The 22,870-nt window shown below is 52.7% G+C and overlaps 11 protein-coding genes across 11 annotated transcripts; 4 read left to right on the top strand and 7 right to left on the bottom strand.

Moving 5' to 3' along the window:
- Positions 1-733: 733 nt before the first annotated feature.
- On the top strand, positions 734-1,033 carry J4E86_011109 (uncharacterized protein; the record flags this gene model as incomplete). The annotated part of the gene is made up of 2 exons (XM_051451603.1): positions 734-925; positions 1,004-1,033. 2 exons carry the CDS (start codon positions 734-736, stop codon positions 1,031-1,033), a joined length of 222 nt encoding a protein of 73 aa, XP_051297303.1.
- A 121-nt stretch (positions 1,034-1,154) lies between these two features.
- Positions 1,155-2,115, bottom strand: J4E86_011108 (uncharacterized protein; the record flags this gene model as incomplete). Its single annotated transcript, XM_051451602.1, has 2 exons — positions 1,155-1,299; positions 1,355-2,115. 2 exons carry the CDS (start codon positions 2,113-2,115, stop codon positions 1,155-1,157), a joined length of 906 nt encoding a protein of 301 aa, XP_051297302.1.
- A 395-nt stretch (positions 2,116-2,510) lies between these two features.
- J4E86_011107 (uncharacterized protein) lies at positions 2,511-3,068 on the bottom strand (the record flags this gene model as incomplete). The annotated part of the gene is made up of 3 exons (XM_051451601.1): positions 2,511-2,744; positions 2,796-2,893; positions 2,942-3,068. 3 exons carry the CDS (start codon positions 3,066-3,068, stop codon positions 2,511-2,513), a joined length of 459 nt encoding a protein of 152 aa, XP_051297301.1.
- A 1,661-nt stretch (positions 3,069-4,729) lies between these two features.
- On the top strand, positions 4,730-6,766 carry J4E86_011106 (uncharacterized protein; the record flags this gene model as incomplete). The annotated part of the gene is made up of 1 exon (XM_051451600.1): positions 4,730-6,766. The coding sequence occupies one exon, from the start codon at positions 4,730-4,732 to the stop codon at positions 6,764-6,766; it is 2,037 nt and encodes a 678-aa protein (XP_051297300.1).
- A 2,219-nt stretch (positions 6,767-8,985) lies between these two features.
- Positions 8,986-10,260, bottom strand: J4E86_011105 (uncharacterized protein; the record flags this gene model as incomplete). Its single annotated transcript, XM_051451599.1, has 4 exons — positions 8,986-9,063; positions 9,114-9,425; positions 9,552-10,152; positions 10,202-10,260. The coding sequence occupies 4 exons, from the start codon at positions 10,258-10,260 to the stop codon at positions 8,986-8,988; spliced, it is 1,050 nt and encodes a 349-aa protein (XP_051297299.1).
- Positions 10,261-10,983: 723 nt separating this feature from the next.
- J4E86_011104 (uncharacterized protein) lies at positions 10,984-11,719 on the top strand (the record flags this gene model as incomplete). Its single annotated transcript, XM_051451598.1, has 2 exons — positions 10,984-11,567; positions 11,701-11,719. 2 exons carry the CDS (start codon positions 10,984-10,986, stop codon positions 11,717-11,719), a joined length of 603 nt encoding a protein of 200 aa, XP_051297298.1.
- A 327-nt stretch (positions 11,720-12,046) lies between these two features.
- Positions 12,047-15,371, bottom strand: J4E86_011103 (uncharacterized protein; the record flags this gene model as incomplete). Its single annotated transcript, XM_051451597.1, has 3 exons — positions 12,047-14,376; positions 14,424-14,893; positions 14,947-15,371. The coding sequence occupies 3 exons, from the start codon at positions 15,369-15,371 to the stop codon at positions 12,047-12,049; spliced, it is 3,225 nt and encodes a 1,074-aa protein (XP_051297297.1).
- An 833-nt stretch (positions 15,372-16,204) lies between these two features.
- Positions 16,205-17,092, bottom strand: J4E86_011102 (uncharacterized protein; the record flags this gene model as incomplete). Its single annotated transcript, XM_051451596.1, has 2 exons — positions 16,205-16,624; positions 16,676-17,092. The coding sequence occupies 2 exons, from the start codon at positions 17,090-17,092 to the stop codon at positions 16,205-16,207; spliced, it is 837 nt and encodes a 278-aa protein (XP_051297296.1).
- Positions 17,093-17,666: 574 nt separating this feature from the next.
- Positions 17,667-18,188, bottom strand: J4E86_011101 (uncharacterized protein; the record flags this gene model as incomplete). The annotated part of the gene is made up of 1 exon (XM_051451595.1): positions 17,667-18,188. The coding sequence occupies one exon, from the start codon at positions 18,186-18,188 to the stop codon at positions 17,667-17,669; it is 522 nt and encodes a 173-aa protein (XP_051297295.1).
- Positions 18,189-19,032: 844 nt separating this feature from the next.
- J4E86_011100 (uncharacterized protein) lies at positions 19,033-19,892 on the top strand (the record flags this gene model as incomplete). The annotated part of the gene is given in 2 exon segments (XM_051451594.1): positions 19,033-19,852; positions 19,867-19,892. 2 exon segments carry the CDS (start codon positions 19,033-19,035, stop codon positions 19,890-19,892), a joined length of 846 nt encoding a protein of 281 aa, XP_051297294.1.
- A 1,193-nt stretch (positions 19,893-21,085) lies between these two features.
- Positions 21,086-22,658, bottom strand: RRD1 (Serine/threonine-protein phosphatase 2A activator 1; the record flags this gene model as incomplete). The annotated part of the gene is made up of 2 exons (XM_051451593.1): positions 21,086-21,613; positions 21,663-22,658. 2 exons carry the CDS (start codon positions 22,656-22,658, stop codon positions 21,086-21,088), a joined length of 1,524 nt encoding a protein of 507 aa, XP_051297293.1.
- Between the last annotated feature and the right edge of the window lie 212 nt (positions 22,659-22,870).

The following is a 22,870-nucleotide window of genomic DNA, read 5'->3' as shown; positions in this document are numbered from 1 at the left end:
ATCTTGCATGTGCTGTTGGTAGGAAGCCGCTATCTGTTGCGGGGTTGCTAAAGAGCAGCTCATAATACCTAGGTATACTTACGCCTGCATAGGAAAGCCCGAGGGAGACTGTACAAGGATCTGATGAAGACCGTTGACTCCCAAGGTCTATTGTGAGCTATAGGCAATGTCATATCCTATCATTCCTCGTTGGACATTCTGGTCTTGTACCCTCTGGTTGGGTAATCACAAATCAAAAGAGCTGAAGTTTCTACCGAAGTAACAAGCTATGACAACGATGAGCTTGTCGACATGTGGCCGCGACGGGAACTCATACGAGGCGGAACTCAATATGGAAGATCGGGCACAGATCTAGTATCACGCACCTGCTGATGATTACGATCTCATCACGACACGTCGTATACACTCGTCAATCGGCTCGTCAATCGGCATGGTATATGCATCAAGACAGCTACCCCTCATGATAAGTAAGGGGTTCACTGCTTTCGCAACCAACATTCACTCAACCAGCGGTTAAATCGCGACTTCGTCCTTCACTCCTCGGCAAAGGACCACGCCGTGCTGGCGCTCGCGCCGCAGTTGACGCGACACTGCCAGCATCGAGAGCCTCCCAACTATAAAAAGAGCCTGTACTACGTCTTTTTGGAAACGATTTATCAAACCCGGTGGGAAGAACTCACTGCTCAACCAAGAACATAACTACCAGAACTTATTCCAGTAATAGACACCAACCATGCACTTCCTCTCCCTCATCACCGCCTTCATGGCCACAACTGCCATCGCAGTCCCTACATCATCGGTCCTGCGCCCCGATGTCACTGCCATCGACGCCGCAGTCGTCGCGGCCGTCGCGGCCGAAGCCGCTGACGGAAAACCACTCTTATGGTGCTACATCTGCGCACTCTGGTACGAGCAATGTCTCGATGTAAGTGACCCACAATGCGGAGTCTCCTCATGCAATTTCTGATCAACACTAGACACAAGCTACACCCGATATCTGCAGCTGCTTGACAGCTTATTACGGCGACGGTAGATGTCGTACCACAGATTGTGGATTTAGCTGCTAGAGAAAGGAGTGGGGAGATTGTTGCCGGTGCATCGACTTCACATGGGTAGTTTCTTTATATTGAGATCACGCATCCAGCGTATTGAGTCTAAAGAATGAACTTCTTCAAAAGATTGGCAAGCTTCTCCGGTTGCTCAAGTGCCAAGCTATGCCCACACTCCTCAAACACCTCCGAAATATGCACCTTCTCCGCCGCAGACTCCATCTGCTCCTTAACCAGCGGGCCAAAGAATCTAAACCTCATTAGCCTCAAGCTCCCATCAGCACATTCTTCGCTATCAAACTTACTCCGGCGCCCCAACAGTCATAACACAACACCTCAACTTCCCCCCCGTCAAAATCTCCTCCTCAACATCCACATTAACCCAATGCGCCCTATAACTCTCCAACACACCCCTCAATCCCCCGGGCGCCTTCAAACACCCCACCCACTCATTCACAGCCACCTGATCCAGCGCACTAGGATTATAGCACTCAGCCTTCATAAAATGCGTCCAAAACTCTTCTTCCTTCCCCTGAATCAGCATCTCAGGCACATGCGGCAGCCAAAAGAAAGGGATATGCCAGTTCCACACACCGGCCTGATTGTACTGCGCTGCGATATTTTTCCGCGTGAAGAACGTTTGTTTGGTAAGGGCGTAGGAAAGTAGCATTTCGCAGAAGGAGAGGTGGGTTACGCGTTCGGGATACAGGCCTGCGAGGCAGAAGGCATATGTTGCGCCGCGGTCTTCGCCGTGGACGGAGAATTTCTCGTACCCGAGTTGCGTCATGAGTTCGGCCATGTCTTTGGCGTTGGTGCGCCCATCGTAGCCTTCGCTTGCGGGGGGCTTGTCTGTTGCGCCGAAGCCGCGGAGGTCGGGGGCGATGATGGTGAACTTTTTGGTTAGGAGGGGGGCGATGCGGTACCAGTAGTAGTGTGTTTTGGGTGTGCCGTGCAGGAGGAGTAGGGGTGGGCCGGATCCGGATTTGATGTAGTGGAGGCGGATGCCGTTTACACGTGCCATGTGGTGGTGGACGGGCTTGCCATCGTGGTCGTGTATTTCAGGCATCGCGGAAAGGCTGCAGTTATCCTAGGTACGATCCTATCGGGCCTGTTGGTCTTGTACCACGTTGGGCTGTTCCAACGGTACCTACCTAGGTAGGTATGATTGTGGTTCTACCCCACATCCAACGTCATGGTTCACCGATGTGTGAGCGGAGCCATTTCCGCACTAGAAACAAAAGCAAATCCATTGGCACTCCACCTCCACAGTTCTGCATCGTACGATGATTTGGATGTAAGACTTTGAGAGGTACGAAACCCGCCATAGTGAACAGTCACATCCAGTTCTCACGCGAAAGGTCAATGAAGATTGACTTGTATTGATTGGGAAGCTTTCGCATTGTTAATACAGCTTGGAGTACTGTCTTTTAGTCTCTATCTCTTTTCTACAACTGTTCCGCCTCATGAGTCTGGAATGGCGGCAATGGCCTCAACTTCGATCAAGAAGTTACCCGGTAGCTTGCCAACCTCGACAGCCGTGCGGGCTGGCTTGGGAGTGGGCAGCATAGCAGCATACACCTCGTTCATCGCGCTGTAATCCGACATGTTGGCAAGGAAGACGGTGGTCTTCATGACGTAGTCCCACGATGTACCGGCTTCTTCGAGGATGACCGCGATATTCTTGATAACTTGAGCCTGAGCTGAGTGAGTAAGGCTACGCGATGGAGATATAACTGGCGCATGTACCGTTTGAGCTTCAATGCCGCCTGCTACAATCGATCCATTGAACGAAGGGACGGTTCCTGAGGTGTAGACTATGCCCTTTGATGTCCATGCACCGCTCGCTTGACAGTAATTAGCACGTAGTCATGAGACATCGGCTGGTAGCATACAGAGAATGGGTCCCTGGGTACCAAGATAGGTCACAACTGGTTGCTCAGCGAGCTTTGGTGTTGGCTTGGCAACTACGGCACCAGTAACGGCGAGGAAAGTAGTGACAATGGAGGTGAAAGAGACCATGATGAATGATTACAGCGATTGAGTTCTGCGAGGCTGTGAACGTAGAGGCACGAGTATGATGATATGAGTATTCCGATATCGTTGGCCCTATACAGTCTTATAAGAGTTGGCAATGCTCGCGGATCATCATCTCCCGACTCTTTCGTGTTCGGTCAAGTCTGACCGCCGCGTTGTACCGAATGCCATGGCTTCCAAGAGCTGCGAGTGTCCATGTACCAGGTAAAGCTCGCTGCCAATGTTACTCCGACATGCAGCCAGTATTGTTGGATTCCAGCCACGGCTGAGGATCCGCGATACAGTCAGACCCGTTTGTAATGGTTAACGGTCCGCCGCCGGCTCCAAGGTACCGGAATGTCCACCAGGAACTGTACAACCTGAACTACTCTCAGGTTGGCAGGGCCTCGCGCAACCGTTTCGGCGCCATCGTGGGGTTCAAAATCGCGTAGATATCCAGCACGCACTAGAAAAGGAAGGAGGATAGCACTTGTGGCGAGGTGGAGCGAAGGTCAGCTAAGCTATCGCGAGAAGGGCCGTCGAAGATGTAGTTCGCCTGGGCGCCGAGATATCTCTGCATTTGTATCCTGCGTTTAACGCGCACTGTGAAGCGCGCATTCGTCCTGACGTAACGTGAGATAAAGGCTGCAGGGTGTTGAGATAAGAGTCGGGGTTTAGGCCAGCCGTTGCGCGTTGTCGCTATCGTGGCTCCACCTGGGGTATCCATGGCTTGCCGCTCATTTGCCGAGAGGATCTAGACCCCTGTCTGAACTTCCCTCCGTGTAGGACAAGCCTTTCCTTGCGGAGTTTTGACATTGTTCCCGGACGAAGTTCTATGCCACGTTTTTGGCATATCTTGTGTCCGACTCATGCTGGTAGCTCAGCCCCACATGCACGCATTCAGTACGTTGTAGGGTCGCGCTGGACGAACATGCACATCATCGCACGCACCTCGCTTCTGTGTCACCTTCGTAACGACGCAGTCGATAGGGTGTGTAGCTTTCATCTTGATGTATGTTTTGTGAGAGTAGTGTCCTTCGTTCTTGTTCGAACGACCTGGCGGTCCATGATGTCTGGCGTCGAAGGGGGACCGCATTGGATGGTTCAAGGTAGCATCGTGAAGTTGCATACGCAGCGCTGGTATCAGAGCCGAGATCGCTCGGAATGACGGTCGTAGCTAAGCCGAGACTCCTGTCTTATCCGATGTGGGTTGTCTTCTCGCTGGTAGGAACCTCAGTCCACAATGCCATCTCTTCCGTAAGCTCAGTCTCCACACTATCACCCGTACTGCATAGCGCTACTGCACCTCGCTTCGAGGGTATACTGCGGGTCAACTGTAACAGGCATTTGGGCGTGTCGCGTACCCCATCTTACTTACGAAAAGTCTTGTAGAAGTCGCGCATGGCGACGCCTTGTAGTCCTTATCGCGGCCGAATGCATAGCATTTTTGTTAGGCCAACGGCAAACGGTCCGTCGCAACGACAACTTCCGATGATCATAGCCACGCCCTACGACGATAAGGCTTGGTGACCAACGGGAATGCGAAAGAAGGTGTAAGCTTGTGCAGTACTGCCCGCTGTCGTCGTGCATGTAGATCTGTATATGAGCAGGGCATCTTTCCCTTCATCTCAAACTCCCCATCACATCCATCTCTTCTTCACACAACAATGAAGGGTCTTTTCACAGCCTCTTCGGCTGCCCTGTCTTTGGCTGGTGGTGCTATTGCCAGCCCAGTTGCTCCTCGATCGGATGTTGTCTTCTTCAAGCCCCTGGCTGTCACATCCAACTCGGTACACAATGTCCATGTCGGCTATGGAGACGATGACTTCGAGGGCGAGATTCGTCTGGTGTATGGCGAATGCGGCATGAAGAGTCACGCCGACGGTCACCACGACGTGGCATCCCACTACATCAAGCGATCAAGTCGTCCGGAGCGGTTCGTCTGGATCGTGCCGGATGATGCTGTCCACGGCGGGTGCCTTCACGCCTACTCAGGCTCTAACTTGATTGGCCGCTCAGCGCCCATCTCGATCCAACATCCACCACGGAAACGAGAGGAGATCTCCGACGTGGCTGACGCCATGGGTCCTTGGTTTGACGGTGTAGCCTACATGGAGGCAAAGCAAAACAACGCCTCGTACGCCGCAGTCGAGAAGAGCAAGAAGATCGCCATTGTTGGTGGAGGCATGTCGGGGTTGATGACAAGTCTTCTCCTTGACTCAGTAGGCATCCACGATTGGCACATCCATGAGTCCTCACAGCGTATCGGTGGCCGTATCCGGACGAAGTACCTTGCAGGCAGCACACCCGAGCAATACCAATACCAGGAGATGGGGCCTATGCGATTCCCTGTCTCGATCACCTACCCGGACCAGAACGAAACACTGGAAATCAATGACCACAAGATGGTCTTCCAGCTCGGAGACGTCTTGAACCAGATGAACGGAGGCAACACCAGCAATCTTGCCGTCAACTTCATCAACTGGATCCAGTCAAGCCCAAACCTGCCCGCTAACTCGAATGGGTACCGTCTGCCAAACGGCCGGATCCCTAGCGCAGCGCAGATCAAGAGCAACGCAACAGCCTACACATTGCCAGCAGCTGAGGGCCCAGATGAGGAGGCCGTGGAGAAGGCGGAGGAGGCATACGAAGAATTCGTTGGATACACACCGGAAGTTGAGCGTGAGATCGCCACCAATGTCTTCAAGGCTCACAAGAATGCCGTCGACAAGGGTCTCTTCCATTGGTCCGAGGCTGCGTACATCAAGTACGCGTTGAACGCGAGCGATGATGTTGTGGACTACATCACCGGCAATGCCGACGCTCCGATCTGGGAGTACGACACTGTATACTTCAAAGCTACGGATTGGCGAACCATTGATAAGGGTCTGGAGTCATTGCCTCGTGCATTCTACCCCCACGTCCAGGACCGGTTGACTTTAGGGCGCAAGGTCACCGGCCTGAAGCACGATGAGAGCACCGGAAAGATCGCTGTCCAATGGCGCCAAGATCCGTTCGCCATGGAGCCGGAGAGTGAGGAATACGACTACGCAGTCGTTGCGGTGCCTTTCTCCAAGGTCAGGCTCTGGGATCTCCCCCAGTACTCCTCGCTCTTGTCGCGCGCCATCAGCGAGATGAACTACCAGCAGTCCTGCAAGGTCTCTCTGCACTACAAGACTCGTTTCTGGGAACACCTCCCAGAGCCCATTATCGGTGGCTGCGGCTCAGTCGATATCGCAGGTATCGGCAGCGTTTGCTACCCCGCGTACAAGGTCAACTCAACTGGGCCCGGTGTCATCCTTGGATCGTACATCTCTGGTACCCTTGCGCGCTCGGTGGGTGCGCTCAGCGAAGAAGACCACGTTGCACTGGTCCAGCGGGCGATGGTGGAGATTCATGGCGATGTGGCTTCCGAGCAGTGGACTGGTGCATACGAGCGCCAGTGCTGGGAGACCGACGAGCACCAAGCCGGTGCTTGGGCCTCCCCATTCGTTGGCCAACAAGACCTGTTCCTGCCCGCCTACTACAAGACCGAATTCCAAACCATCTTCATCGGTGAGCACACCAGCTACACACACGCTTGGATCTTCTCAGCACTTGACTCCGCCGTGCGCGGAACTTCGCAACTGCTGCTGGACATGGGTCTGGTCGACGAGGCGAAGCAGATCGTGGATACCTGGATGGGAAGGTGGATCTCCATATAGATGGATCAATAGAAAGTAAAAGCTAGATAAACAGCATAACAATGAATAATGTCTGATCAATGCGACAACGCACTGTAATGATGGTGAAGTAAGGTCGTGAGAAATATTGAGGGACGCGTGGTGCAGGCGCGATGGGGTGCGACTCCCCTGCGATGGCGTCATCGCCCCTGAAAGTTTGAGACCGAGGCTTTCACATGCATGTCTCCAACCATCCTCGCGGAGCTCTCTTCGGCCCCCATCAACGAGGTGACAACAATCGCGCCTGGAGCCGTCCTGCGTCGGTGGAAAATACGATCGTCCAGCCAAATACCACGTCGTTCGTGTCGGGTGCCAATGACAGATCATAGTGCCGATTATGGAAGCAGCCTTGGCGATGATTGTACACGTGATCACGCGCTCAGTCACCCACAAACACGATTACTAGCTGCATCTGGGCAGCTTGAACACGACGATTGATGCAGCAACACTCACGAATTCGAGCCGGTATTGCTCAATGTGTTGCATGTCCAGACTGAGCGATCGTGAGGACGTTGCCATCTTACCTATACAAGATGGATCCTAAACAGGTGCGCTGCCTTCTACATCAGTAAAGAAGAAAAGGGGTAGACGAACTCCAAGGTGATGTAGGCTTCTAAGGGGGTTATACGTCTCTTGTTGTACAGCGTGATGCTACCACGAAACCCGATCGATGAGCCAACTCGTCATTTCCGAAGTTGTATTGCACCCCGGTGGGAGTCTGAATAGGTATATGTAACAGAGTTCACTTTGCGCGCAGCTCGAGTTGCGCAAACAACAACATCTGGACCATGGCAACATCTCATCTAGAGAATCCAGTACCGTCGGCTTGAACCCTCAAGCGAGTTCATGATATGCTTGACAAGTAAGGCAGATATCTTGTGGGATTCACTTGTTCTTGCTGATAGCTCAAAGGGACTGGACCGACGCGGAATCTTCTACGAAGAGGGCCAAGACCGTAATCCACGAAGAAGAACGAGTAAAGCTTATTGTGAGAGCACTATCGCGTTGATTGGCTCGCCTTATCTACACTCCCTACGCCCATGATATACGCGCCGCCTACTCAATCTGGAGGAGCTACGCGGAATTTCTGCCTTATAAAAACTCCATTGAAGCACGGAAGAGAAAACACAGCTTTTACAACTACAACAGAGAAGTACGTCGTTCTGTATGTCACGGCCTTCTCGAGAAGATTACAGCACGAGAGATTCGGGACCAAATATACGGATACCTTGTTAAACCGGGTATCGTTAGGCTCGCGGGAATCTTAGATCACGACGACCTCTGCTACTACAACTATGGTGAAGGCTATAAATACGTGGGTAAACGCGCACGAGCCTGTTTGTCTATACAAAACCGCGAACATTGGAGGTTCGATTTGTGCTGTCCGCGGTTGGATCGATCGGAGATCTGGCGGTGCGAACAAGTCGGTCACAAGTTCCTAGTTGAACTAGTGGAGCACTGGTACAGAGTCAATACCCTCCTCATCATGGAACCCGATGATCTATCTCTCGTCGCCGATCTCGCTATCCAGGATCGCTGGCAGCTGGGTATCGTGCCACGCGACCATATCAGGAATGTCCAATTCGATATATCCATGGCATTCGTTGCTCGAGATAACCATGGTGTACCACCGCGGCAACTGCCACTACTGCGCCACCGATTGGAACAGTTGCTACAGTTCAGTCCTGGTACCAGGATTAGGGTCGGGATTATGAGTTGCCACGCATCTAGAACCAGGTCCCACAGGAGCGCATTTTCACACATCCAGATGCAGATGACCTTATGGGAACGAGATAAACGCATTCTTTGGGAGCGCGGCGCAACCGAGAAACTGGAGTTCGTCAAGGACCTTGAGAGCGGACTCTTCGATACATTCAAAAAAACTATGTGCAGCTGGGCTTCGTTTGGTGTTTAAGGTGGATGATGGTTTGGAGTTCTCCGTCGATAACGAGGAGGAGATCACCTATGATTTGTGGGTGGAGAAGATACTGGGTTATCAACCGGCGAGGAGAAAGCGCCACTACAACTTCGATTGGAGAAGACAAAGATACTAAGCTGTACCTAAGAAACTTGATAACCACGCCTGGAGCGTCTTAGGAACTTTCGCTCTTCTCCGCCGCACCCTTGCATCGCCATGTCATCTCCAACACAAGATATTACCTGCACGTCTTCCTCTTCCATCACCTTGTAGTCTACAATGCTTACTCAACAAATTCTTCAGACGAATCAGAATCATCACTGGCCGCTCGTTCACGGCGGGCGCGTTTCGCAAGCATTGCCTGGGACGAGTTTAGCGAGTGACTATCAGCACACCAAGGAAGGGACTTACTTTGTAATGCTTCTCAATTGTCTCCTTCCAACACTCTTCCGTCAGCTCCTCGCTCACAACCTTGAACTTCAAGTGGTAGCCCAGCTTCACCGTGACGCGGTATTCGGCTGTAATCAACTTCTGGATGCCTGGAAAAAGAAGTGCAAGATCGCGAGGCGGGACTGCTGCGCTGGAATCTGCTACTTCCCTCATCACTGTCGGCAAGGCCTGGAAGCTCAACAAGATGTTGGCACCAGTCTTGAGCGTGTGAAGTTCGGCCAAGTCTTTAGCTAGTTTGACGCAATCTGCTGACGAGTTGACAGGGGTGAATAGCTATCAAGCTGTTAGCACAGACAATAGGTAAGATGTCTTCAAATTGCCTTAGCTAAAGCGTAGCAAGGAGAATACATACTAGTAAAAAGTTAGCAAAATAACTCAAGAGCTGTTCGTGGCAGCTACTTTACCCTCAATACTCCGGATCAGCTTCTGCGTATCGAGGCCGAAGCCATGAAAATCGGTCTCAAGAAACAGATTGACGTGGTGGGCTTGCATGAAGCGAAACGTGGAGAGCCTGTACCATGCATGAGCTAGCTCCAGCATCGTGTCCTTGAGTATTGCCCTCGCTTCGAGTAAGTGGCCGTAGCCATTGCGTTCGAGTGACGTCTGGAAGTGCTTCGAACGACTCGCGCTCGTGTGACCGGGAATGGCGAATGCTGGCGAGGCAGACGCCACAAGGTCATGAAGATTGATACTGATCGCCATTTGATCGCCGACCATGTAGCCGTATACTTCATCGCGAAGTTCTCGGGCAAACTTTGTTTCTAGCAGTTCCAAGACGATTCGGTGACGGTAAGTCGTGAAATCCTCCAAGTACTGCTGAAGAACTTTCTCGAGCTGGTCTAGTTTTGTTGTGATTTTGGCCAGTTTTTGCTTAAGATTTTGGAATCGTTGTCGGGTCTTCAACGTAAGATTGCTACGCCTTTGATGAGGCCTTGTGCTATTGAGCTTAGCTCGGTCGGGTGCTTCGATGTGCTTCAGGATACGGATATGCCTGAGGGTACTGGGACCATTAGCAGCTGCTAGCTTTGTGGGCCCCAGATGGAACTTACTGGGAAACGTAGTCATGGTCGAGAAAGAATCCTACAGCGGGCGGAGTGCGCACCTCCATGATGGTAACTGGATAACTAGTGAGTCGAGAAGGTGGTTGAAGAAAGGTCGGGGCGGGTAGTTGAGACTGTAGGGACCGAAGGGTGAGTGCTTTTCTCAACGCGGCGTTGCGATCAGTCATCCAAAGTGCATGTGAAGGGAAAGAACACACGGACCAGAGACTCAACCTACGGAGTGAAATGTGTGGATTACAGGTCAGTCACGCCAACCTAGAAAAAGCCCAAACAGCCCAGAGCCTACGTTAACGTTAGGATACCTACTTTGCAAGGTTCTAGCTCAATGTAGTCTGCAGACCTGATTCAACCCAACCAAATCTCTTAGAACTTCAACCCCATCATCTAAGCCTCCCAAAAGCGAAAGCAACATGGCTTACACAATCGATTTGGATCGTGAAAGCGTGTACATGTAAGTCATCTCAAAAGCCTCATACAAGAATCTGAACAGGCGAGCTGCAGCATACATGGGGACAAAAATGAAAGTCGCGATAACCCTGAAGGCAATGTAGATACCTGGGTCATTGATGGAGTGGCTGTTCAGTGCTAATATGAGGACCAGCACACTCAGGAGATGCGCACTCATCGACCATGTTCTGGACAAGAACAGTCCACTACTCACGGCGTCCCAAATCGCAAATCTGGATCGTACGCAGTCAGAAACCGAAGACTTCGCCGATTGCCATATCGAACATTACGCGCAGCAGTCCTGTCGGGCATTGTGTACCGCCATGCAAAGTAAGCTCCCCCGCGAGCTCAGGGACATGATCTACGACCACATCCTCTCCCCTGCTCGAGATGAACCGATTTTCATCAACAACGATTACTTCGAAGACGTCGACGAGCCATACCGGGACATTGTTGCGGGTTTCGCCGAGGAACGCGGATACGGATACGCGCATATGTGTAGCGAGGAATTTGTCGATTTGGACACTATGAGCGAGTTTGCACGTCGCTGGTATTATCATACCAAATTGTGGCTATATCTCACACCTGCGGAGGTCGCTGAGTTCTTCGAGACTGATATCTGGGGTCTCGGTCTGGAAGGCGATCGTCTGCTGCGCCATGTCGAGGTCGAGTTGTGCGAACAATTAGACGAAGACGACGCCACTCCACTCCGACAATGCCTATTCAAGCTCGCGCCTGGCGCATCGATCGTTTTCCACCTGCGAGTCGAATACATTTATGGCTATGGTGAGTATACGTATGACGAGGAATTCACCATGTGCCTCCTCTCCGAACGCGTCAGCGCGCTATTTCCTCTGATGCGGCAGCTGATCGAGGCTGGCTATGAGTTGTATGGGGCGCTCGATGGGTATGAAGATTTTCGCGTCACCACCGCGACTCTGGACCGAGAGGTTTGGAAAGACACGCTGATGGCGCATTGCGAAGGCCGAGGTTGTAGGCCAGTCCTGCTGGTATTTAAAAGCCGTACTGACCAAGAACAGGGTGGTGATCGACACGTGACTGCAGGTGGTCATAATGCGACTGGGAGTAGACATCCTCACAGCTTACTGCAAGTGACTGGGTAAGCGCGATTAAACGGGCGTATGCTATATGTAGCGTGCAATCAACTACTTGTTCTCATAATCTTGACGGTGTACGCGTATGTATGCACCTTCCTTACATAAGTGCCGCCATTTGAAAAAGGCAGTCGCGGTGACTACCTCCAACGTCGATGTAGGCTCCAGACCTGTTCAGCTTATTATACCAGAAACCCATCGACCCCAATAGTCTTGGTGCGCGATGAGGAAAGCTAACAGCAATGCTGGAGTCCATGTCAGCGAAAGCCGATCAGTTTCTCAATGGAATCTTCTCACCTAGAAGGGCGATGGTTGTCGCGATACCCGATGCACGAATAGAGCGGGTTTTGGCGGCCTTGAGTTGGGGTGGATCGACGTCTGCTTTGGTTTCGACGGGCAGACAAGACGCTGTTACGCCGCCTTCATCTCGAATTTCGGCGGCACTGTCGATCCTTTGAAGCCGCCTAGACACTGTATCGGAAGCTGGGGTGCCGTCGGATGAGCTTTCCTCAGAGGCTTCCTGGGCCGTGGCGACCAGGTCCACGGCTTGTTCTTTCCTTTCCATTGCCTCACGCTCCTGTTCTAGCAATCCAAGAATTTCTCGCTCGTTCTCGAGATGCCATAACTTCACCAGCTGCTCTATTGAGGCGTTGCCGCCGAATTGGTTGTCAAGAGTATAGCAAGTCGTTCCAGGTTCAAACTGCATGAAACTCATACTCGCTACCGTCTTGCCTTGTACTTTCACATTCATAATTGTATAGTCCCAACCTCCGGCCTCCCCCCGTCCCCCAAAACGAATTTCCGTTCTGTGGACAACGTTCCTCTCGTACTTTTCCAAAAAAAGGACGATGAGCTGACCTATAGTACGAGACCATAAGGAATCATTGTGGCGTAGGGATGTAGAACAAAGTTGGACAAAATTGGCCCACAAGAAGCGTGTAACAGGAGATTCGCGTTCGTTCAAGAGTTTTCCAAAGCAGGCCACGATTCCCTCAAGCTCTTCAGCTTTCTCGGTCATGTCCAACCTACGCATCAAACAGTGTAGGACGATGCCGCGTGTCTGATCAGATAGCGGTGGTTCGTCATGCCTTGTAATCCGCCAAAGTATATATGAAGTGTTACCATGCCAGGCCAAGATAGAAGCTGGAGCTTTGGGTCGGATAGGACGCATACGGCCTTTCGAGTCTTTAACGTCTGTTTCTCTAATGCACACAACACAGTGATTGTGTGCAGTCTGAACGCATTGCTCGGCGGGAGGTAGCTCGTTCTCCAGCCAACCCGGAAATTTTCGTGAGATCAAATGCTCCAGCTGCACAATGAAGTCGAACTGCAACCTATCTTTTCCAGAATGAAACCGTAGCTCGATGATTTTACTGTATAGGTATGTCCAGTACAGCGGGTTGATAAGAGAAGAAGGTATGCGTTGGAATTCTGCCAAATGCGACTGGGAGATTGCATCAATCGCATCGAACTCGCCCAATTCGTGCTTCAGAATTGCTGATTCTTCAAGAAACTCGATGACAGTGCGATGTACGAACAGGATGCATCTCGACCCAGCGGGTTTAGAAGGGTCGGGCTCAGGTATGGGGTCCGCAGACCCCCCTTCTTGCTTGCAGACTTCAGGGTTGACTCGATCCTCGACCAGTCCTCTACAATACTTGTGTAGTTGTCTCCGAGCTTGTTTTTCATGCGCTTTGTACCATTTGTGTGGGTCTTGTCCGTCTTGGTAGTCCAGGACAGGCAACGTATCAGGCTCCTCCATGGATGATTGTGCGTTCATTTCATTTTCATCGAGGTGTAGACAAGAAAGCAGCGATAGTTTGATCGGCAATGTCTCGTGTTTCAGCACCATAGAAAAGATTCGACGCGCTCTTTCCATGCAGAATGGGGAGATGGAGTTAAGAAGATGATTGAACAGCTTCTTCAACTCAGTAGGCAGTGTGGCCAACTCCCTCTCAAAAACAGAGGCAGCATCACCGTCCTCCAACGCTTGTCGGAGCTGTTTGGTGACGAGTACAACCCAGAAGAAGATGCCATCTGATTTCTTGACAATCTCACTTGTGAGACGTTCTCGGGTGTTGTGGTCTTGCACAGATTCGAGCCTAGAACGTACGAAACACTCCATGTCGTGCCTGGTGAGATCTTGCAATCGTATCCTTGGATCTCCAGCAAAAGCGTTCTCAAATACATTCTCTTCCCGGCTGGATACACATAGCTTGATGGAGTTTGGAGAGATCTGTGTCCACTTGCGGAGTGTGTCGACCATGTGTTTCTGATCATATTGGGGTATGTCCTCGTACTCGTCCAAAGCGTCGATGAAGAAACAGAATCGATATGATTGCTGGACGGTCTCATCTCTTAGGAGGGCCATGAAGCCATCGCGAATTTCATCCGAGGAGAGACTGTGTGGTAGCTCCATCCGACCGTCTTTGATGCTCATCCTATGTTCCCAAATACCTGGAAATGCCTTCTTCGTCAACTCCTGGTGGGATGACAGCAGTTGATAAAGTGACGATCTCTCCAATCCGGTGAGTGACTTTTGTAAATTCAGCTTCGCGGGTTTCCAGAAGAAGTGGCTTGCCATCACCAGCGTTTTGTTATCTGTGGTTGTCAATAGACACGTTACACGTCAGGGAAGAACAACGTACCTGCCCACGCCAACAGCTGTTTACGTGTTTCCGGATGCTTGTACAGGAATTTCATGAGTGTGGATTTGCCAGACCCCAGCTTTCCCGCGATATGGAAGATTCCACAAGCATGATGTAGCCATGAAAGGTATTGTTCGCGAGCGTTAGTTTGCAATGTGACATCGTCGACATCTGCATCTTGCTCCACAATCCATCGAAAGGTCTCGCTGTGCTCTTTCGCAATGACATCAGCTCTGGCCTCCATTCCTTCAAACGCAAGATCATTGAGGAAACTCCGAGCTACGACCGATTCTTGAGCTACTTCCGTCAATCCAAGTAGGTCTTTCAACTGATCTAGGGCTTCAACACCCAAGGAAGCAACACATGTGCCTCGGCGAATACGCTCGATCTGTTGCGGTAACGTTTGCAAGATTGCTTGGTTTGATTGCGCATGATTTCCGAGGGCCTGGAGCTGCGCATGTACTTTCGAACTATTCCCGTATCAGGAAAAGGGCCCAAGAGCGACATCGTGACATTGACTAACCTGGTAAACTTGTCGAATTGCAGATGCAGCCGTTTGCGGCAGTCTGCTAGCTTCTCTCCGAGTTCTTTCTTCTCTTTTCTGTACTTCTGATTCTTTATCAATGAGCCTACGATTTGACGCCTCGAGCCTGGCTTAGTTGGAGCAATCTTCTTCAGAAGGCGGAGGATCTGGTCTGACAGCTCACGGCACTCCTGAGCTAACTGACGGAGGACTCGCTCATCGTAGCTTTCCGCGTTCGTGGTGGGAGGGTCCAGGCTCGAACTTAGATCGCGCATCTCAATGGTGACTTCCTCTAGGCTCTTGTTCTCCAACGTCATGCCGCTGGCAGAGTCGCGCATTTCCTTCGCAGAGCCGACAAGCTTTGCGCCAAGGTCGACAAACTGAATGACATTGGCGATTAAGCCAATGGCTGTTAGGGCTTCCATGGTGGGTGAAGTGCCAGATCCAAAATGCCATGTATTAGGGCAAAATGCGAGCTAGAACGGCATATCAGGGAACAAACCAGTGTCCAATCCAGGAACAGAGGGCTACAGCTTTGGTGAGCTGAGGATACACAGCGGATGTGAAAATCGAGATGGGAGACGGAAGGTGCGCAAGACAACCCCTCATTGCACCACCCATAGCGAGGCTGTGCCGCAATCATGCAGTCGTCCAATGTGAGCGCGTCGATCAGCGCTGCCGTCCAATCTATGCACGGTAATGCAGGCTGTGTGCGAGAAACCTGTATGGTGACGCATACGAAAAGTGAGCTGGAGTGGAGTGGACAGGGTGGAAAGTGAGTGGACAGCGAGTGCAGGCCGCATATAGAACGGGAAGGTACCACCCACTACCCTGCACCTTTGTCGAAGGAAACAGTCGGACACCCACCACGACCCTGGAGATGATAAGAAGGGTAAGTAACCTAGATGTCTACGTTACCCTAGAGCTTTCTCGGCGTTCCAATTTGGTGGCCAATGTTGACTGCGGCGCACCTGTTTAGTCCCTTCCTTGTGTAAGTGCTCGCGTGGGGTCGCAACATCACTGTGCTCTTCTGCCTGCGAGCTGCCGCGAAACATCACCAGGGATGATTAGTTCTCGACTGAAAGACATGAGGAAAAAGTCCCTCTGGTTCGTTACGGGCCGTTCCTTGCGCATGTACATGATCTACACGATCTACACGATCTACACGTCTCCAAATTCCTCACCTGTGGTATCTTCGTGAGCAAGATCTCCTCATGCACACGGTCTCCCGATGAGCATGGTATCCTCCTGAGCACGATCAGGTAGCCGGCGGCGTAACCAGCCCATCGCACTCCTTCGCTTCCACCTGGGTATCATCCTCCTTCTCTATCCGTCTCGACTTCGCACCGATCGCACCGCCAGGGTGATTCGTTCTAAACACAGCCTTCGTCTCATCTTGATGCAGCGCCTCTGCGACGGTCAACGCCAGCATATCTCCCACCGCAATGGTGACAGTGGTGCTGGTCGTCGGCGCGCAGACTCCAAATGAGAGCTCCTCCAACTCATGTATGGGCGCAGGCAGCAGTATGGAGTTCGGCCGATCGTCGAGGAGCGGGCAGTCTGAGGGTTTCGTATGCGATGTGATGGCGAGGATAGGTGTGTGTGCGGGTATGTGCTCCAAGAGGGCCATGAGCTCTGCTGTCTTGCCGGAGTAGGATATGAACATGATTGCGTCGTTCTACTCCTAGTCAGTACTTCTTCGTCATTTGGGCTTCGAGACGAAACTCACCTTCCTGATGTCACCGAGATCCCCATGCAGTGCCTCAGCAGCATGCATGAAGGAGCTCGCTATGCCCAGACTCTTCATCGTCGCAACCATCTTGCGCCCCACCAAGCCGCTTTTGCCCACTCCACATATTATGAGTTTACCGCCAGTCTGGCTGGTCTTCGTAATGACTTCGACAGCCTGGAGGAGACCATCGCGCGCCACATGGTCGGACTCATATAGAAAAGTGACCTGCGAGAGCGCAGTGGCAGCAGTCGAAAGAACGTGGACGGCGCGCGAGAGAAGACGCGATCCTTCAGAGTCGCTTGCAGCCAACGGCGGGGTAAGAGGTTGGGTATCAGAACCCGCTCGTTTTCTCTTCAGTGATGCTGGCGGGGACGATGTGCGTGATAGTGGAGAGGTCTCAAATGTCGCGGTCATGTTGGTTTGAAATGTGGAAGATCGGCGGACGTGACGTGAACGCAGGGTCAACTGCAGCTGTATATCAACAAGGCCCTGGCGATCTATGCGACAGGTCTACACATGCGCGATCTAGATTAGTCTTCCTCGGGCAGCATCGGAGGCGGATCCCAGTTTAGTAGGCGTAATACACTTATCGATGTAGCAGCGCGACGCGACACAACCACCAGACGGAGTTGCAACAAGCCCTGGAGGGCCTGACAGCCCCTCCATGATGACAATTCATCGCATGCCGGCTCGAAACAGGCTTCAGGCGTCGTCCGCTTACTCGGAACATACCAGAAGGCCGAGGGCGCGAGCCAGACCAGTAGTCTATGGTGATAAAGAAAAATGGATGGCGATATCTACGCTAGAGATGACATGCATGCAGCATGGGCCCGCGACTAGTCCGGAAGCAAAGATAGCCGTTGTCATCAGTCGAGACCAACCATCAAACCACGTTTCTGTCACTGTAGCGTCTGATCGCGAGGAATAGTCGTCCATGTTTAAGGTAGGGAACTGCATACGTGCCTAGACGGCAAACCGCTAGGTCCCGCTATGCTGAGGGCGGAGCGCCCGCTGCTTCGGTGAGTTTTGCCCGCCGAGCCCCCATACAAACCAGCCCCTCCTCCACCCCGTCAAGCTTTGTCATGCCCAATTCCTTTCTGTAGAGCGCTTGCGCTTGCTCGCCGCCGGTCAAGAGGACCATCCACCGGAGGTTTTGCATTCCGGCGCAGATCTCGCGACAGCATGCGATAAGCCATTTGCCGAGTCCTTGGCCCTGGTGTTCGGGGACGAGGTAGACGTCTGTGAGGTAGGCGAGTGTTGTGTAGTCGGTAATGAAGCGCGCCATGCCAATAGGCTTCTTGACGCCATCCGAGACAGAGTACACGCCGAGAGTGAGGCTGTTGTCAAGCATGGTCGACAGGTCCGTGAAGGAGAGCGGTTTCGCCCAAAACATTGCGTCTGTTGCGTAGGCTTCCTGGACAAAGGTGTACGGAAGGAGCGACCGGTCGGAAGATATGAGGTAGGTGCCCGAGGCGACAGTGCGCTCCCATTGGAAGATTTTTGAGTCCATCTTGTGCTTGGATTGACGACTCAGAGTGTGTGGTTGAAGATGTTGGCGTGCAGCTTCCCAATATACCTTCTGAGTCAACAGGTCCTACGTTCGGAGATATTCGCGACCCCTCGCGCCCTAGACGCCGACATCACCCAACCACCGTGCGACAACGCGACGACTTTACCTCCACCTTTGGCACCAAACCTGGAACATATGGCATGCGCGAATGGATGCTACGATGCGAGCCTGCCCGGAGTACCAAACCGCAGTCTGAGTCAAAGGCGCACTCTACTCATTCTGATGCAGAGGCGAGGAACTAGTCACCGCTACTGCCTTATTCACATGGCTGCACATTGTGAGGAAGGTGCATACACGCGCGCACATCGTGAAAACCAAGGGCATGAGTAGTTGCGTGTAGGCTACATATTGAGTACGCCAGCTCCGCCGCACTCACACACGACTCCTAGCGACCTCACTGCATCTTCCGTATCGCGAAGATGATATTAACAGTCACGTGACACCCAATAGGCAGGGTCACATATAGCTTCGACGATACGCTCAAGAAGCGAATCTGCAGCATTCCACATATTCGCAACAGCATTGGCGAACGGCTTTGTACTCCACCGCGGATTGTTGTGATGCTTTGAGATCGATCGAGTCTTTGTTATCCTCAGTATGATAGTCGATGGAAGAAAGGAGCAAAGAAGGAGGGTGATTGTCCGCCAAAGACGCATAGTGAACAAAGACTTCAACATACATAGCAAGTGAGCGAGCATCTTGTTCGTCGCAAGAGCATGCTTCTCGTATAGCGCATCTAAATCTTTCTGTATAGCAACGATTATCACCTCATCTTGCACTCATCATGGCAGACGAACAATCCCCCCTTGCAGGATTCTCGCACCAGGAGAAGAGCGGTTTCCGTGTTACTCCCTCGTCAGACAAACCAGTGGATAAAACACAGCCAACCAGTGCACAACCCCCACCGCCATCGAAAACCGGGAAAAGACCATTCGGGGGCGGTGAAATACTCGGAGAGCCTCTCATAAAACGATCCCGGGTGGATGAGAACGATGAAGCAAGGCGTTCCAAAGAGCGCAGACCAAGAGAACTAGACCCAGCGATGCTAACCAAGCACTTCACCATGGCCGACAAGAAAGAGATCGAAGAAGTAAAAGCGCGTATCGCAACTGCAACGCCATCGAATCCAACTGGCATCCCGCCTCGCTCCACGCGTCACGCAGAGCCTGTGCCACTATCAATGACAACCGGAAAACCAATGGTATCAAAGTCGTTGCGCGACGCACCTCCCCTTCCAAGAGACAAGCCGTCCAAAGAACGCCGAGATATCATGGCACCACCCAGAGAAAACATATCAAAGCCACGTCAAGAACCATCCGCTTACCACAAAAAAAGAATGTCTGGCGCACATCACGACACACCAACACCAACACCAACACCAGGCACAAAAGCCAACCCAATATCCTTCAGTTCCGGTCTGCACACACTAGACCGCGAGTTCCGCTCAGGATCAGGCTACTACTCTCCGCAGCAAGACGACGACGAACTATCTCTCATCTCATACATTTCCTTGAGTGAAGGGCCAAGGGGTCCTGGTGCACGTCGGGGGCTAGGACAAGATGACCCCCCGGGGAAAGGCTATGGGAAAGGCTATGGGAAAGACTGTGACCACTACCAGCCGCCCCGCCGTACCACGCGGTCTGAAGAGAGGAGGAGGCGGAGGGGTCTTACTGGCGGGGAATTGGAGAGGATGGCGAGGAGACACCGGACGATGGGGATGGGGGGGAGTTGTGATGTTTCTCCTAGATCGGGGGATGGGAGTCGCAGTCGGAGTAGGAGTAGGAGTAGGAGTCGGAGTAGGAGTAGGAGTCGGTCGAGGTCGTTGGTGAAGAGGGATGATAGGTACAGAGGAGAAGGAGATCGTGTGGAAAAGCCACGGGGACGTTCTGCAAGGCTTGACCGCGCTTCATCGCGACGGCCCCCAGCGGTGTCGCAACGGCCGCGTGAACAAATTCCACCACCTTCTGGGCAGGTGAGGAGGGAGGAGGGGGTGAGGAGTAGAGGGGTGAGAAAGAGTCGAGAGCGGAGCCGTGGCGCAGACCGGCAGCGTAGTCGAGGGCGGGAAAGAAGTCCAGAGCGAAAGCGAAGTAAACAGCGTCGTCGCAGCTCTTCACATGGCCGTGGTAAAGATCGCCGGCGTAGTCGAGATCGTCGAGACCGTCGCCCCAGTCCACACCATCACCACAAAAAACGCCGCAGCCGCAGCCGCAGTCCCAAACCCTCCAAACCATCCAAACGACCCCGTTCAGATCCCCCACACCCGCCACCTTCCCCTCCCTCCCCTTCCGACTCCTTCGTCGGCGCGGATGAAATCCCCGAACCCCACGAGAGCCTCGGTGTGGGCGAAGGTGAATACACACAAGAGCAGGAGATGGCGTTGTTTGATCTTGCGGTTACTGTGTATGTGCAGAGAGAGAGGGTGGCGGAGCTCATGTTGAATCGGACGAGGTTGCAGTTTGATTTGGATAATAAGAGGAAGAGGGAGGAGGAGGGGGGTGGGGATGGGGATGGTGATGGGGGTGAAGGGGAAGGAGGGAAGGACGGGGATGCTGATGGGAATGGTGACGGTGAAGAGGGAAGGGAGAAGCATGGAGGGGATGGAGCTGAGAAGGGTAGTAAGGAGAGGAGTAGTAGAGAGAGGGGTAGTAAGGAGAAGGACGGTGGAGGGAGCAAGCAACGTTCATAACGTTAATTCCTTGTGCGCTTGCGGCACTGGCTAGGTAGATTTATGTTGATGGCTTTGTATCGCTAGATGAGATGCAATCGAGCCTTGGCCGGGTATAATCGTTGACAAGACGTGTATCATTCCTCTACGTACCTTCATTACCCATTGCACCTCATCTCTTCTTCGCCCAAGGCGCCTTCGTGCCCTCTTGTGCACTTGGCCCATTTCCAGCATTCCCTTTTGCCCAGGGTGCTGCAGTACCACTTCCTGGCGGCGGCGGTGCAGGTGTCCTACTTGCCCAAGGCGCTTTAGTAGGCTGGTTCGGACCACCGGGTACACCTGCATCTGCACCTCTGGCAGTAGCCCAGGGCGCAGCAGTCGCAGCTGGCATGCCACCACCCGGCCTTGTAGTACCAGCACTAGCCCATGGTGCCGCGGTCCCAACCGTAGCGCCAGGCATGCTTCTAATTGGCATGCCAGTCGCTGGCTCAGCCATCGGATCTCTTAACGCGGGCTGCGGTCTTGCAGTTGGTGCCGTGTTAGATGGTGTACTTGACTTTGGCTGACTGGCTGTGTGGACGCTTGCTTGTATGGCCTTGGCGTTCGGATCGGCAGAGAAGGAGAAGAGTGAGCCGAAGGGAAAGTGCTGGACGACAGGAAATTTCGAGAGGACTTCTGCGTTGTACATCTTGATCATTCCCTAGATCGGGATTAGTCGATGCACGTGGTTGGGATAACTTGTTACTCACCTTGTTTATCTTTGCCCATCCCGCTTTCACGCCAGAGACGTCGTAGAGGATATTACTGTGTTCCCAGAAAGGACCTTTCTTGACGTCGTATATGAAGCCGATAGCGCTGAAGTACATATTACGGTTTCGCTCGCGGGCGACTGCGGGAGCCTTCGCCACGTCGCCCGGGTGGGGAGCGGATGGCAATGAGCCTTCTGCTGCCACGTCTGCTGGTGTGTTGATGGCTGGTGAGAGTTGCGCGCTACCAAATATGTAGGGTACGAAAGAATGATCGTCTAGTCCCCATACACCATGCGACCCGGCAGGTTCAAGGGTGTATGTCAAGATGAGTCGGCGAATCAATTCGAGGTACGGTTCGATGACCCCAAGTACAATGCCGCGTTCTTGCTCGCCATCCTGCGACGCGGGAAAAGCTCCGAGTTTCCAGAGACAGCCGAGAAAAGCGAGGAAGCTCAGTTCATGACCTGAACCGTAGTCTAGGCGCTGAGAGCTTCCAAAACTGCCGATAAGATACGCTTCCAACTCGGTTTTGGCTGAGACGTCGGATGAGGATTTGAAGGACAGTACTTCTTCCGGCAGATACTGGTCCAACAGTCCAGGGACTCGTTCTCTGACGATATCGTACCACGTCCTGAAGCTTACGTTTCCGAAACGACGCGGTCCGGGATCTGGTGGCGCTTCATCGATGATGGAAGTCAGGCTAGAGATAAGCTTGGCGAGGCTTTGCACAGCGGGTGGATGGGGCACATCCGGGTCATGCAACTTCCACTCTTTCGCCGTTTCTGTGCTGTTCTTATCTTCGCTCTTGATCTTCCGTGGTATCATGGCCGTGTTGAGCTGGAAGATGAAAGTCATGATATCGGCATAGGCCCTGCTTGCCAAGAAGAAAGTGACGTCGTCGCCATCGTGGATGCGTTTCGCGGGGACTTGGAAACTGTGCGATGCATCTCTACTCAGTACTTCCAGTACGGGTGCTTTGGATGGATTCGATGACATGGCGGGGTGCGTGGTGTCGTGGTTGTTTGGGGGTTAGTGGCCAGGGACGATCTCATGTGATAGCGTGTTTCGGGGATGGGCCCACTCTTTCGCGCCTTGACAGCGTTGGATGCTTTTGGCCGCGGGGATGACTTCACTCTCCCCCCACATCGCCGTCATCGCTCGGATACCTTCGTTAGCACGGATGCATTAATATTATTGACGCTCACTAT

The sequence above is a fragment of the Alternaria arbusti genome (genome assembly GCF_024043155.1).
Source record: "Alternaria arbusti strain BMP 1465 chromosome Unknown scaffold_29, whole genome shotgun sequence".
Classification (NCBI taxonomy): Eukaryota; Fungi; Ascomycota; class Dothideomycetes; order Pleosporales; family Pleosporaceae; genus Alternaria; species Alternaria arbusti.
The sequence above is the reverse complement of the archived record's forward strand: the minus strand, read 5'-3'. Positions and strand labels throughout refer to the sequence as shown.